General features: G+C 44.9%; 1 protein-coding gene across 3 annotated transcripts in view; it reads right to left on the bottom strand.

Moving 5' to 3' along the window:
* GRAMD1C (GRAM domain containing 1C) overlaps positions 1-12432 on the bottom strand; it is a 1284216-nt gene that overhangs the window by 1093656 nt on the left and 178128 nt on the right. For all 3 annotated transcript variants that reach the window (XM_069202670.1, XM_069202671.1, XM_069202672.1), the window contains exon 3: positions 4962-5046. In XM_069202670.1, the coding sequence (XP_069058771.1) occupies positions 4962-5046 (85 nt within the window). The remainder of the gene's footprint in view (positions 1-4961; positions 5047-12432) is intronic.

Raw genomic sequence — 12432 nt, 5'->3', positions numbered from 1 at the left:
AGCTAACACCACATGGCAGCTGCGCTTCAGGCACCAACAAGTTGAGAGCAGCGGTGCCCTCATCATAAGGAGGGTGTGTCCATTTCAGCTTGCAGTATCCCAGAGACAGAAACACCACTGCCTGGCACCCACTTCGTCAACATCATCTTCACCAGCACTCCTGCAACTGGAAGGACACTGTCTGGGTCAAGCACAGTAAGGTCTCAGCATCCATTAGCATGGCAGTGGCTTAACCTTCCCATCACTTGAGTAGGTGGAGTTTGGCCCTTATCCTGGCGCAGTTCCTCTCAGCAGCAAAGGTCACTCATCAGGCACACAGTAACATCTGCATGTGCAGCCACCAGGGGATCATGATAGCTTTTAACTGCCTCCTCTACGTGGGGAAGCATGCACAGAGCGCCCTCCCTGGTGAATACGCCCGAGAACGGCGGGTGGTCCTCGACTATCTGGCCTCTGACACAGCGGGAGGGCCCACCTGATAGTATTTAAAGATGTCAGTTCATCTTCTCCACCACCTGCTCCCTGGCATACTCCCTGGTTGAAATGCGGCTATGGGGGGGGCAAGGTGACACCTGGCATCCTGAGAGACTGAACCTGTGTCTCCTCGCTCCCGGCCTCACCAGCTGTCTAGTTTACCATCATGGATGCGCTTCCATCACCAGTCATGTTGATTTTATGGTTCTTTTCTTGTTTGTACTGTTTTGGTGGGGTTTGCATCCCTTCACTGTACAAGGCTCGATTGAGAAACCCTTTCACTGGTTCTGCCAAGGTTCAACCTCACCAGACACCGCACAGCCCACAATCCATGTGGGTCTCCTCCGTGCTTACTCATAATGCCCCCTTGACTGATTACCCTGGATCTTAAAATAACAAGCCTCAATGGTAGAGGCTTAAACAACCCTACCAAAAGGAGAGCTGTTATTTCCCTCCTGGAATGTTCAGGCAGCAACATTGGCCTCCTCCAGGAGACACAATTATTGTCCAAAGATGTCTATCGCATGCAGGCCCTCTGGTTCCCCAGACAGCTATGGTCTTCCAATTCTTGTAAGTAGGGGGTCTGTGGGGGGTAGCTATTCTGTTCTCCAGGGGCTTTAGGGGAGAAATAGCATCTAAAGTGGCTGAGTGTAAGGGGCGCATGTTAGCATATAGAATTTAAATAAGCTCCTTCTATTTTACCCTTGAAAATGTATACGCCCCTAATGAGCAGCAAGAATCATTCCTTATAGACGCTATCTCCCCGTCTTCCAGACTCCAGACAGGGCCATTCTGGTCGAGGGAGACCTAAACCTTGTGAACGACAATTACTTGGATGGCTCTGGCCATCTCTTGGACCAAAAGGAGGCCCTCTCAGCGCAGGGACAATACTTGCTGCCCGATTGGGGCCTGAGCGATGTCTGGAAAATCCACTACCCTGGTGCACGGGACTATACTTACTACTCAGCAGAAAATAAAAACCTATGCCTGTATTGATTATTTCCTAGCAACCCCAGCCCTCCAGACCTTCGTACAGAGCTCCCACATCGCTCCTTGAGCTCTCTCTGACCACAATCCCCTGACATTAACAGCACATATAGAAGTGAGGCACCTGAAATATCATGGTGGTGCCTTTGGGAGAGCCTACTGCAATCTCAACCAATGGTAGGGACAATTCGCAAGACGATTTTAGACTATCTTCTAACCAATGATACTGGACAGGTAGCCTTAGCTTCACTATGGGAAATTATCAAATTGGTAGTCCGTGGCAAATTTATTGCTATATCAGCAGCGGAAACCCGCACCCGCAAACAGAAACAGCAGCAGCTTGAACAGAAAGTGTTAGAGCTCAAGATTACTAATAAACACACCAGGGCTCCAAGGGTATGGAGGGACCTGGAGAGAATGCGCAAAGTCCTCCAACGACTGGACCTGGATCGGGCAAAATACGCTGTGGTCAGCCTCAAACATAAATTTTACCTTGGCAGCAAACACTGTGGATGATTGCTCACCCACTACTTACAGGTTCTGTCTAAATGACCAGATCCACTCCGTCCTCTGAGGTCTGCTCGGGTTCGCAGATTGCGACGGCATTTCAACACTTTTATAGTACCCTCTATACGGACACAAAGACAGCCCCTCTGACCCATCAGGCTACATTGCTGAATGCCCACTGACCCCCCTACACACCCACATAGCCGACTCCCTGGGCAAACCCACTATAGCCTGTCTGAGGTTGATGAAGTCCCCAGGGCTTAATGGCTTTACTTTACTATTTTTTTTTAAACCTTTTGTCACAAACTGGCCCCGGTCCTCACCCGATTGTTCAACCTTTTTGCCACAGCAGATTCCCTTATGGACTTAATGTTGGAGGCAACGATCTCAGCCATACCTAAACCAGGCAAGGTTTGTGGGTCATACCAACCCATATCTCTATTAAAGTTGGATGCTAAATTATTCACAAGCATACTGGCCCACCACCCTAATCCTTTAATCCCAGGCCTAATAGCCCCAGACCAGGAATACTTTATCCCAGCAAGCCAATGCAGGATCAACACTAGGCCATTTTCCATGTCTTGGATAAAGTTTCTAGATCGCAAAAAGAAATCTTTCTTCTTTAAGTTGACGCTGAGAAGGCATTTGACAGTCAACTGGCCTTACCTTTTTACGACTCTGGAGTTCTTCGGCCTCAGCAATAGATTTATCTGCTGGATTAAGAGCAATTACAGCTCACCTAGGGCTCCAGTACGTGTTAGTGGCATATTGTCCCAACCTTTTACCGTATGCCACCACAAATGTCAAGGCTGTCCCCTCTCTCTCCTCCTCTTCGCCCTGTACATGGAGCATTCACAGACATTACTGGTATCCAGTTTGGCGAAGAACGATACCTTATCAGTTTATATGCAGACAATGTGATTCTATCCATCAAGAATCCTCTGCTTTCCCTTCCCAACCTAGTCACAGAGCTCCAAACTTCGGGGTCTTTCTCTGGTTTTAAGGTCAATATGCAAAAGTCACAAATATTAAACCTCACAGTCGTCAACAATCTGAAGTCCTACTTCGCTCCCAATTATCATTTGAATGTGCAACTGAACACATTCCTAACTAGAGATCAAACTGGCATGTTCTGTCTCTAAAACCATTTGTCTCAACTATGCTACCTTAACTAAGCAAATACAAATCGACATTTCCAACTGAGAGCGCCTGGGCCTCTATTGCCTTGGCAGAGTGCAGCCATTAAAATGACCACTCTTCCATGTATCCTTTACCTCTTTTAAGCTATGCCACTAACTCTGCCAAGAAACACCCTCCAGTCAATGCTAATGGACATCAATAAATTTATCTGGGGGATGGGGGGAGAAAATCTAGCCTGAAAAATCACTTAATTTAACAATCTACCCGTGATGGAGGCCTTGCAGTACCTTCACTACTCCGATACTACCAGGCCTCTCAGCTCTGCTTTTTAGTAGAAGGGAGCTGCCCACTTAGCGAGAAGCATTGGTTCTTTATGGATCAGGATATAGCTGGCTCACATATCTGGAATCAACCCTGGCTTCCTCATCAACACAGGGCCTGGGTCTTTACTTCTCCCTGGTCATGGGATCAATCTTTCGAGTCTGGGATGCAGTGGCAGTAAAGGCTAATCTCACTTCTTTCCCATCCTCAATGACACCAATCTTAGCGTACCCAGACTTCTCTCCGGGGTAACAACCTGATAGGTTTCGGAGATAGCAAGGTGGAGGTTGTAAATGGGCAGGGTGCATGTTCGATAACTAGGGGATCATTTCCTTTGAACAACTGAAAAATAACTATGCCTAGGAGGAGGAGGATCACCTCTCCTACCTTCAGGTGCGCAACTGGGTGTTGCAGCCCTCAGTTAGGCCCTACGTTGAACAGCCCTTGACATTGTTTGAAAAATGGCTAGTGCTTAAACCAATGACCACCAGCCTCATCACTGAACTGTATGCCCTTTTGAGTCAAAGCAAAACTAACTCTCAGTCCACAGGCCAGAAACAGTGTGTAGGAAAGTACTCTCTTTTTGCCTTGGTTATCCCCATTTTCTGCCTGATGACAGTTTGCTTGACTGTGTTCACTGGGATCCTGTTAACCAGGACCCCCATGATTATGCTCTCTCTCCTTTAAATATGGTTGTCGCATATTGGTAACCCAGTATTTCACCCACATTTGGCATACTGGTGCCACCTTATAAGTCCCTAGTATATGGTGCCTAGGTACACAGGGCATTGGGGCTCCAGGGGATCCGTATGCGCTGCAGCATATCTTTTGCCACCCATAGGGAGCCCATGCAAAGGCTTCTGCAGGACTGCCATGGCAGCCTGCGTGAAAAGGTGCATGCACCCTTTTACTGCCATTTACACTGCACCAGGTCACTTATAAGTCACTGTATGCAATGCAGACAGTGAGCTGCGTGACGGGCTGGCCTTGGGGCCCCTGCACTGCTGATGCCAAGTGCAAGGGCAGTGCAGGGCCCCCTGCACGCCCTTCTCAGCCAGCCTTTACATGGCAGTGCTACCGCCATGTAAAAGCTGGCGGGGTGCCCATGCAGCCCTGCCCTGGGGGATTAGGATCGCCAGCACCGCCAGCCTCTCTTGTGGAGGGAAAGTGGCAGTGCTGGCGGTCTGATAGTGGCGCAACCGCCACGGTCGTAATGTAGCGGTCAGACCGCCGCCAAAGCTGTCAGACCACCACTTTGGCAGCGGTCAAACTGCCACCATGACCCTGGCGGTCTGAAGAAGTGTCAAGTGATGAAGGGGTACTCGCCCAGTAGCTCTGGATTCATAGTAGGTCAGTACCCGGGACAACAGGAGTAAAAGGCCTTGACCGCCATGGTTGGGCTCAGTAGCTCATGTTTGCCCTGTAACCCTCTGAACCTGGTTCTGGTAGTAACAATAATTCATATTTTTCCAAAAATACTAAATTTCTAATTAACTGCTTACTTGCTGTTATCTGTCGTTCTCTAACCTTACCTACTATGAGCCTCTCCGTTTCAGGAATATCTTTGAACTGTCTTCGAAATTCTTCACTCCTCTGTTTATAGGTGGAACTTGAGACCTGAAACACAGACAGTGAAATAAGTCAAAACAAATAAAAGTATTGCAGGGTCATAGCAAAACACATGCGTTCCCAGAAGAGCGCTGCTACAGTCATGTGACCTGCAACAACACTGTGAAGATCGTTCTTATATCAGACAAAAACTAAAGGAAATCAATGAGCCTGTAGCCAACAGCCCTAACCTTGCTTTTCGGCATGCTCTCTTCTTCACTTTTCTCTTTCCAAACGCTAAGACACTGCCATAAAGTGGTATGAAAGTGTACAGGAACTGGACGAATTAACATCAACCCTAGTGTTGACAATATATCAGGCTCAGAGATCAGACATGGAGATTTCCACTATTCTACTGAGCTGAGACAACAAACATACCGACGACAAAGAATATCACAATTAATTGGGTTAAAAAAACTTATTGAAATGAACATTGTTCGAAACAAAAATTTAAACCCCAAGTATGGAATCCTTAGTAGTGTCTCCTACAAAAACAAACACACCCTGTGGAGTCAGTTTACCATTACAAAAGATCAGAAAGTGTGCAAGATAAAATAAAACAAAACAGCACCTATGTAAACCAGCACAAGTAATAATATAAAAGATTGTTCGTCGTTGCATACAGTGGACAATAGTGCATTGACAACTCGAATTCTGTAAAATTACTTTGCATGATGGCATCGACAAACTTGACTGTCAAGACTGTCAATAAAACCCCAAAGACAAAATGTACTTTCCTGATAGCAGCAGCAAGCATTAAAAAATCACAAAATGTGAGGTCTGTCGATTAACACCCTAAAGACATTTGTTAGGATAATGATGGTATAAAAAAAATATATATCCTAAAATATAGTCAAGTAAGTTAAAAAGCAAGTATCAGTGCTGTCGTGTTTTACATGGCCATCCCCCTAAAGTGCAATGTGTAAAACAAAAAGACTCTTTGGCTAAAATTCAGTTGCAGCTGCTACTGTGATTTAAAATCATGCCTACTACTACAAAGTGCAATACTGCAAGCCATATCCTACAGGACTAAGGCCCCCTTTAATTACATCCCTACTTGTGCATAAGGTCGGTAGCGGAAAGGAATACAAATTTACAGCATACAACAAAGGCCTTTCACTGTCTCTAATCTGGCACCGAGCCATCATGCAAGCACCAACTAGCCATCGCCATGAATTTACTGATCTGTGCCAGGTATTTTACAGTCACCGCTGAGTAAATAAAGGTAATTGTCTTGTTGCATGCTCTTATACCATTTTGTAGAAAAACTGGCTTAAGATAAATCCATCTCTGAGTGAGCAGTGCAGGCAAACAACATATTACATGAATAGCAGATTCTGGAGAGGTAGCACATAGGCTACAGTTTTTGGTTGTTTTTTCCAATGTGCCCTGTATTTGTTCATGGGCACAGTTAATAGCCGAGCCATTAATATATTCCTTAAAGCTGGTTTCCCCAGGGCAGGTTTGAAATATGGTTGTAAGTGGACGGCTTCATATGATTGAACTAGGCCACCTAATTGATGGCTACCTTTGTCTGTTCCCTTGATAATCGCTTGCCCTGTGCTTTTGGCATGCTCTTTAAGGCTTCAGTTGTCAAAAGTGTTGTATGTGGCTTCAAGGTTCACATTCAGTGTGGCTGCAGCAGCAGCTAAACCTCTTGACCAAGAGGACTTTTTATCTTGAAAGATGGAACTTAGAGCAGCGCTCAGTGAGCCTGGAGTAGCCCTAGACACCCGATGGTGGTACTTAATTATATTTTTTTTGCAAAAGTTTACCATGATTTCAAGCCCAAATTCTAGGCGAATCAATGTGTGCCGCATTCCTTTAGGGATGCCTAAAATCTCTCTATATGCCGATATATGGCAGCGGTCCAGAGTCTCGAACATGCCAAGAAAAACCAGTTGCCCGTAAATTGTAAAAGGTCAAATCTCGGCGTGTATCACTCTTAAGATGTCCCCCTCGAGGGACTGTGTAAACTATAGTGCAACTCACATAGCGCATAAGCGGTCTTTACAGCTTTTCCTATTTGTCCTTCGGCGTGCCAAGTGGGTTTTTCAGAGTCCGACAGCCACACCCCCAGGTAATTGTACTTACCAATCGTACTTAACCTGAGTGGGCCGAGCTACCATTCTAGCTGTCTTTCCTGGTCTTTTGCCCGAACACCAAAACTTTTCATTTTTGAGCATTCATCTGTAAGGTGTTCTTGATGTTATATGCATGGAGTATCCCAGTGCTCTTCTTAAGTCAATTTGGGTGTGTGATTGAGCAACTTCAGATCATCAGCATACTGCATCATAGGAAGATTACGGTGGGCTAATTCAGGTGGAAATATTCAGCCCTTCAACAGCTCTGCACCGAGGTCGGCTGCGTAAAGGTTGAAAAGAGTTAGAGCAATGACACAACCCTGCTTCAGCCCTTAATTGGTGTGAATTTTCCTTTGTGCGTGGTTATGTGAGATCTTAATTCACACCCATTTGTCCGTATACAAAGCTATGATTGCTGCCAGTATTTGCTTTGGAATGCCCCACCAAGCAAGTTTGGTCCAAAAAATATTCCGATCAATACAATCAAAAGTAGAGCTATAATCAATGAAGCAGGCATAGAGCAGGGGCACACTTGCTTAGGCGGACTTTTTTCGCAAATAAAGAAAGCAATCACATTGTCAATGGTTGATGAATCTGGCCTGAATTTGGTCTGATAATACGGAATTATATTGCTTTCGCTAATCCATGCCTCAAATTCCTGCAGGAGCACCTTCTCAAACCCCTTTCCATCGACATCAAGCGGGCAATTAATCTGTAATTCTTGGGTGCAGTACAATCGCCCTTTTTATGAATCAGAATTAACATGGAGCCTTTGCATGATTCTGGAATAATAGATGAAAAAACATACTCATTAATTCAACTATGCATGTGTGGTGTCAAAAGGCCTAGTCATCCTTGAAAATGCTCCCTGGTAGCCAATTAGGATCCAGTGCTTCATCGGCCCTAAGGTTCTTAAGAATGCTTGATATCTCTTTTTCAGTGATGCATATTGGATCCCCTTCCAAGTCGTCCAAGACTTCAGCGTGAAGGCACTCTGCTGTATTATATGTCTCTGTGTCAAAGTATAAGGTTGTTACATAAGCGCACCACCTCTCCGCTGAAACTGTGTTGTCCTTGACAAATGATTTACTTGCCAAGTTGTTGATGTAATTCCAGAATTCCCTTGACTTACTTGGTGCCAGCAGGGAACACATACATAACTATTCCTTCTCTATTTGTGTTTTTTCATCTGCCAAATCAATTTCTTATGTGCTTTCCTAGCACTTTTTACTTTTTCTTCTGTATAGCAATTCTTCCAGATTCTGTGGTGGACCATTGCAAGGCAACAGTTTCGTTTATTCTCCTGGATGTCTTCAGTTCCAGAGAATACGGGACACTGGTTACCCATACTATGTGTTGATTGCTTCCTATGCCCTTTTATGGATAAGGCCTTGTGTAGCGCTGTTATTATCATCTCCCATTGTTTTGGGGGGGTTATAGCATTGAGTGCTGAGGTTTAGAAAGTGGCACTAGCTTTCCAGGATGCATACCTATTCTTGGCCATTTAGCCCCATTTGATCCGTCTGGTAATTGGGACAATATTGGATGAAAGCAGCCGCTCAATCTATTTCTCCTTCATGTATGTTGTTACCCTTGTATTCATCACTATGGACATGGATGGTGGTCACTTTCTGATCTCTGCTGTACTTAAAATGCATTGGAGCTGTTCTAGAAGATCATGCTTAGAAAAACATAATCTAAAGTCGAAATGTTTCTAAAAGTTTAAAGTTGTGTGCCGTTATGATTGGCCGAACACAAGCTAAACTCATGGAAGTGGGCTTCAAGCAGGTCATGTGGGGAACCCCTTTTCTGTGGGCCTGGGAACCCTAAGTCACATATGTTGAAGTCTCCTGCAATGATCTACTCAATGGGCAGGATGATTATACATAACAGATCTCATTTTGAAAAATTCTGTAACTTTTACAGATGAGATTGCACTGCAGGGATTCATGTACATTAATTAAATACTATAATGGAAGTTGGGATACCATCTATTACCAGACCTTTAAGCTCCAGCAGATTGTTAGAGGGGAGGCTGATTGCCGTTACTTTCACTTATAGATCCGTTTTAACGTAAATGGCAAGGCCACCCATAGGCCTCTCCAAAAGGTTCTCCTTTAAGGCTGGTGTGTGAACTAAGTGGAAGCCTTGAAAAACAATAGGTGCAATCACCCATGTTTCTTGTAGAAAAAGGATATCCCGATTGCAAAAAATCCAGTGTCTGTGTTAGATACTTTAGAATGAAGGCCTGCCATATTTCAATTCCAACTTGTCACCTTGACTGTGGCTCTATATGAAGCCCTATTTTCCCCCCACGTTTTGGCGTAAGGCTACCTCTTGGCCATGGGCACTGTCAGCACCCATGACCAATTGGCATAATCAGTGCTTTTCCTATGTGTCTGGCACACTAAGGTTCTTAAAGGATGATTGTCTCCATTATCACAGATCATTTGGATAGTGATCCTTTTATCCAAATTGAAGAGCCTTACTTGCTTTGTCCCTCTCAAGATGCTGTAGGCCGCCTTGTTTTGTGTCAGTGCACAAAATTTGTTGAAATTTTTCTGGGGCTTTGTATGACAGATCTGTTGTCTATCTGCCAGGATGTGTAAGTAGTTTTCCTGGGCTAACACGGTCACGTTAATCCTCCATTCCAGTAATTTCCTGGCTTCTGCCATGCATTTTATGGTATCTTCAGAATTGGACCATTCTGTTAAGGTTGAGTCCCTATAGTTAGTCAGTGCACTGTTCTTGAATTGCACGGTCAACAGGGGCACCATTGTAAGACGGTTGAGTGATGGAATGTTGTATATCCCAAGGCCCTCTTATCCTATACTGTGGGGGAAAGATCAAAAAGAGTAGTAGATGGTGCCAACAGCTGTTACGAGTTATCTCTATAAATATTTGATTCGGGGAGTGACAGACCTGCTTCATTTTGAATTCCCCCCTATTATTTGGTCCTTACCGGCTGCTGCCTTCATAGATGGTGTGTCAAAAGTATTTTGACAACGCACCTCCTCGGTGCATGCATGCTTCACTATCTCTTCTGTTATACCAATACGTGAAGCCTGATGAAGACCTACATGCTTGACAGGTAATTTGTGCTCATATGTGATTTCAAGAGGCTGGAGGTTTAATTGTAAGTCAGGTCTGTTGCCAGGGGTGCCCACCACTTGAGCATAGGTTCACCTTGGAGAGGGCAAGGCCTTATGTTGAAGGGGCAGGACTTCAGTGTCCATGTTAGCTTGCACACCTGCCTGTTGATTAACTTGATCTATTGATTTTTGCGCAAGAGGGTTCAGATTGGAAAATGGATAGTACACTGGGCCCTCTTTGGCGGAACCAGTGCTATTTACCTGTCCATCGCTACATTCAATAGCAGTCCGGCATGTTTTTGAAGTAGTGTGGGTGGTGCGAGATATGCTGGGAGAGGTGACTCAGTCTTCTGCTATTTTTCATAGCCTTTCTTAGTTTTTTCTTATGGCAATGTGAGAGCGAGCCACTGTCCCTCTTCCTTTCAGAGATCACCCCACCTGCTTGATTGACTCCCTGTGAATGGTTGTAGGTTTCCTAACTTGGTCTGCAGATCCTTTTAACTGACTTTCGTGATTATCATGTTTATAATCTTGCATGTTAAGCGCGGATGGGTCCAACCATGGACTATGCTCATTTTCCTCTGAGCCTAATACCCTGATAAATTGAGCCCTCTCTAGGGCACCACTATTTGTAAAGCCTTAGCCCATATGGTCTACGTTTGCTGATCCCTCCTGCAGGGTCTGAATGGCAGATCTATCATTGATTGGGGCAATGATTTAATAATGACGACCACAGCTCTGTTCATGTAGTAAGCTTGTTGATGATGGCACTGTTTACTATGTGATCATTGTGTTTTTGAGTACACCAACAACCTACCTCCGTACTCAGGGTGTCCGTCTTCTTGTACAGTGGCAAGATACTCTGCACCAGCATATCTATTAACTCTACCTGAACTTTTAACTTATGCGACGGCCACAAAAAAGCCTTGACAGCTGCCAGTAAGGAAGTGTTGATGGTGGAGATAATGTGATCCACAGTGCGATCATCAAATGCTTTGGGGTCTAGAGAATAGTTGTCTATCGGTATAGAACCTTTGGGGATCCTATTTTCCTCCTCAAAGCCTATTTTCTGCTCCCCAGGGTTGGTTAATGGTTAAAACGGTGTGTATTCTTACATAAGTGTAACCCAGCACCCCTTTTGTTCTTCTCAAAATGTCAAATGGTGTCGAGCACATTCGAACAACTCTGTCCTTTTGCAGGGACCTGCTCATGTTGATGTACTATTGCCTCCATTATGAACTGATTCTGATGGTACAGGCCTCGGCGCTACTGAGTTCAGGCTATGGAACGAGCTCCGGCAGCTACTCCCAGCATGCAAAGTCAATGCTTTTGGGTTAGGGTTTAAATTGCACTCCTTTACTTGGTTGCCAAGATTGTTTTCAGTGTTTATGCTTCCCTCATCCAGTGTTGAAGATATCTCTAGGATTTCAGGCCCCTCTGCTTTGGCAACATGCGTATTTGTGTTCTCTAAGGTCATCACTGAGTCTGCCAACTCCACCATCTCTGCAATTACAGACTCTTCTAGGGTAATGCTTCCGAGGCTGCAGAATGCCTGGATTCAGTACCTCTGTCCCGGTATTTTTGCTGGCCTCCATCTTTCTTCTCGTGAAGTACTTGTGTAAATACATTTTTGTGAGCTGATTGCCTTCTGCGCATACGGTGGATGTAGTGATCTTTAGGAACGCCTTTCCCTTGCCCATTCTTGTGTTTTGCTGGTAGCCAAGTTTCTTCTTCTGCCTCTCGTCACCCACCATTGCCCCTGTGCCAACGTTATTGTTCTTCCTCTCCTTGGGCTTAACCATTTTGTTTATTGCCAGTGTGCCCACTTTGTCAGATGCCTGTAATAGCTGGAGGGATCTTTGGGTTCTTAGCATTCTTGTTATTCCCTATGCTTCTCAGTCTTCATGGCCTAACCACCTGCCTTTGAGCCACAAAGACTCTATTTGAGACCTTTCAGCCAGTGTAGAAAATCAAAGGCAATTGTTGTGATCTGCTTTTTAATGGGGCTTCTATTTCTATGCCTTAAATTAATCTCTAAATGTGAAACAATGCTTATTCGCTGCTCTCCATTCATGACATTCTCAGCCACTTTCTTCTTCATAAGCCATCTGCTACCAAACAACTGTCCTGCTCATTAATAAGAAAGTTTTTGACTTTCATCAACTGGTTATAAAACCCACCCACTTGGCAGGCACACCCTTCACACTATATTCGCTCCA

The sequence above is a fragment of the Pleurodeles waltl genome, chromosome 8, assembly GCF_031143425.1.
Source record: "Pleurodeles waltl isolate 20211129_DDA chromosome 8, aPleWal1.hap1.20221129, whole genome shotgun sequence".
NCBI lineage: Eukaryota > Metazoa > Chordata > Amphibia > Caudata > Salamandridae > Pleurodeles > Pleurodeles waltl.
This window is presented reverse-complemented; position numbering and strand designations above follow the sequence as displayed.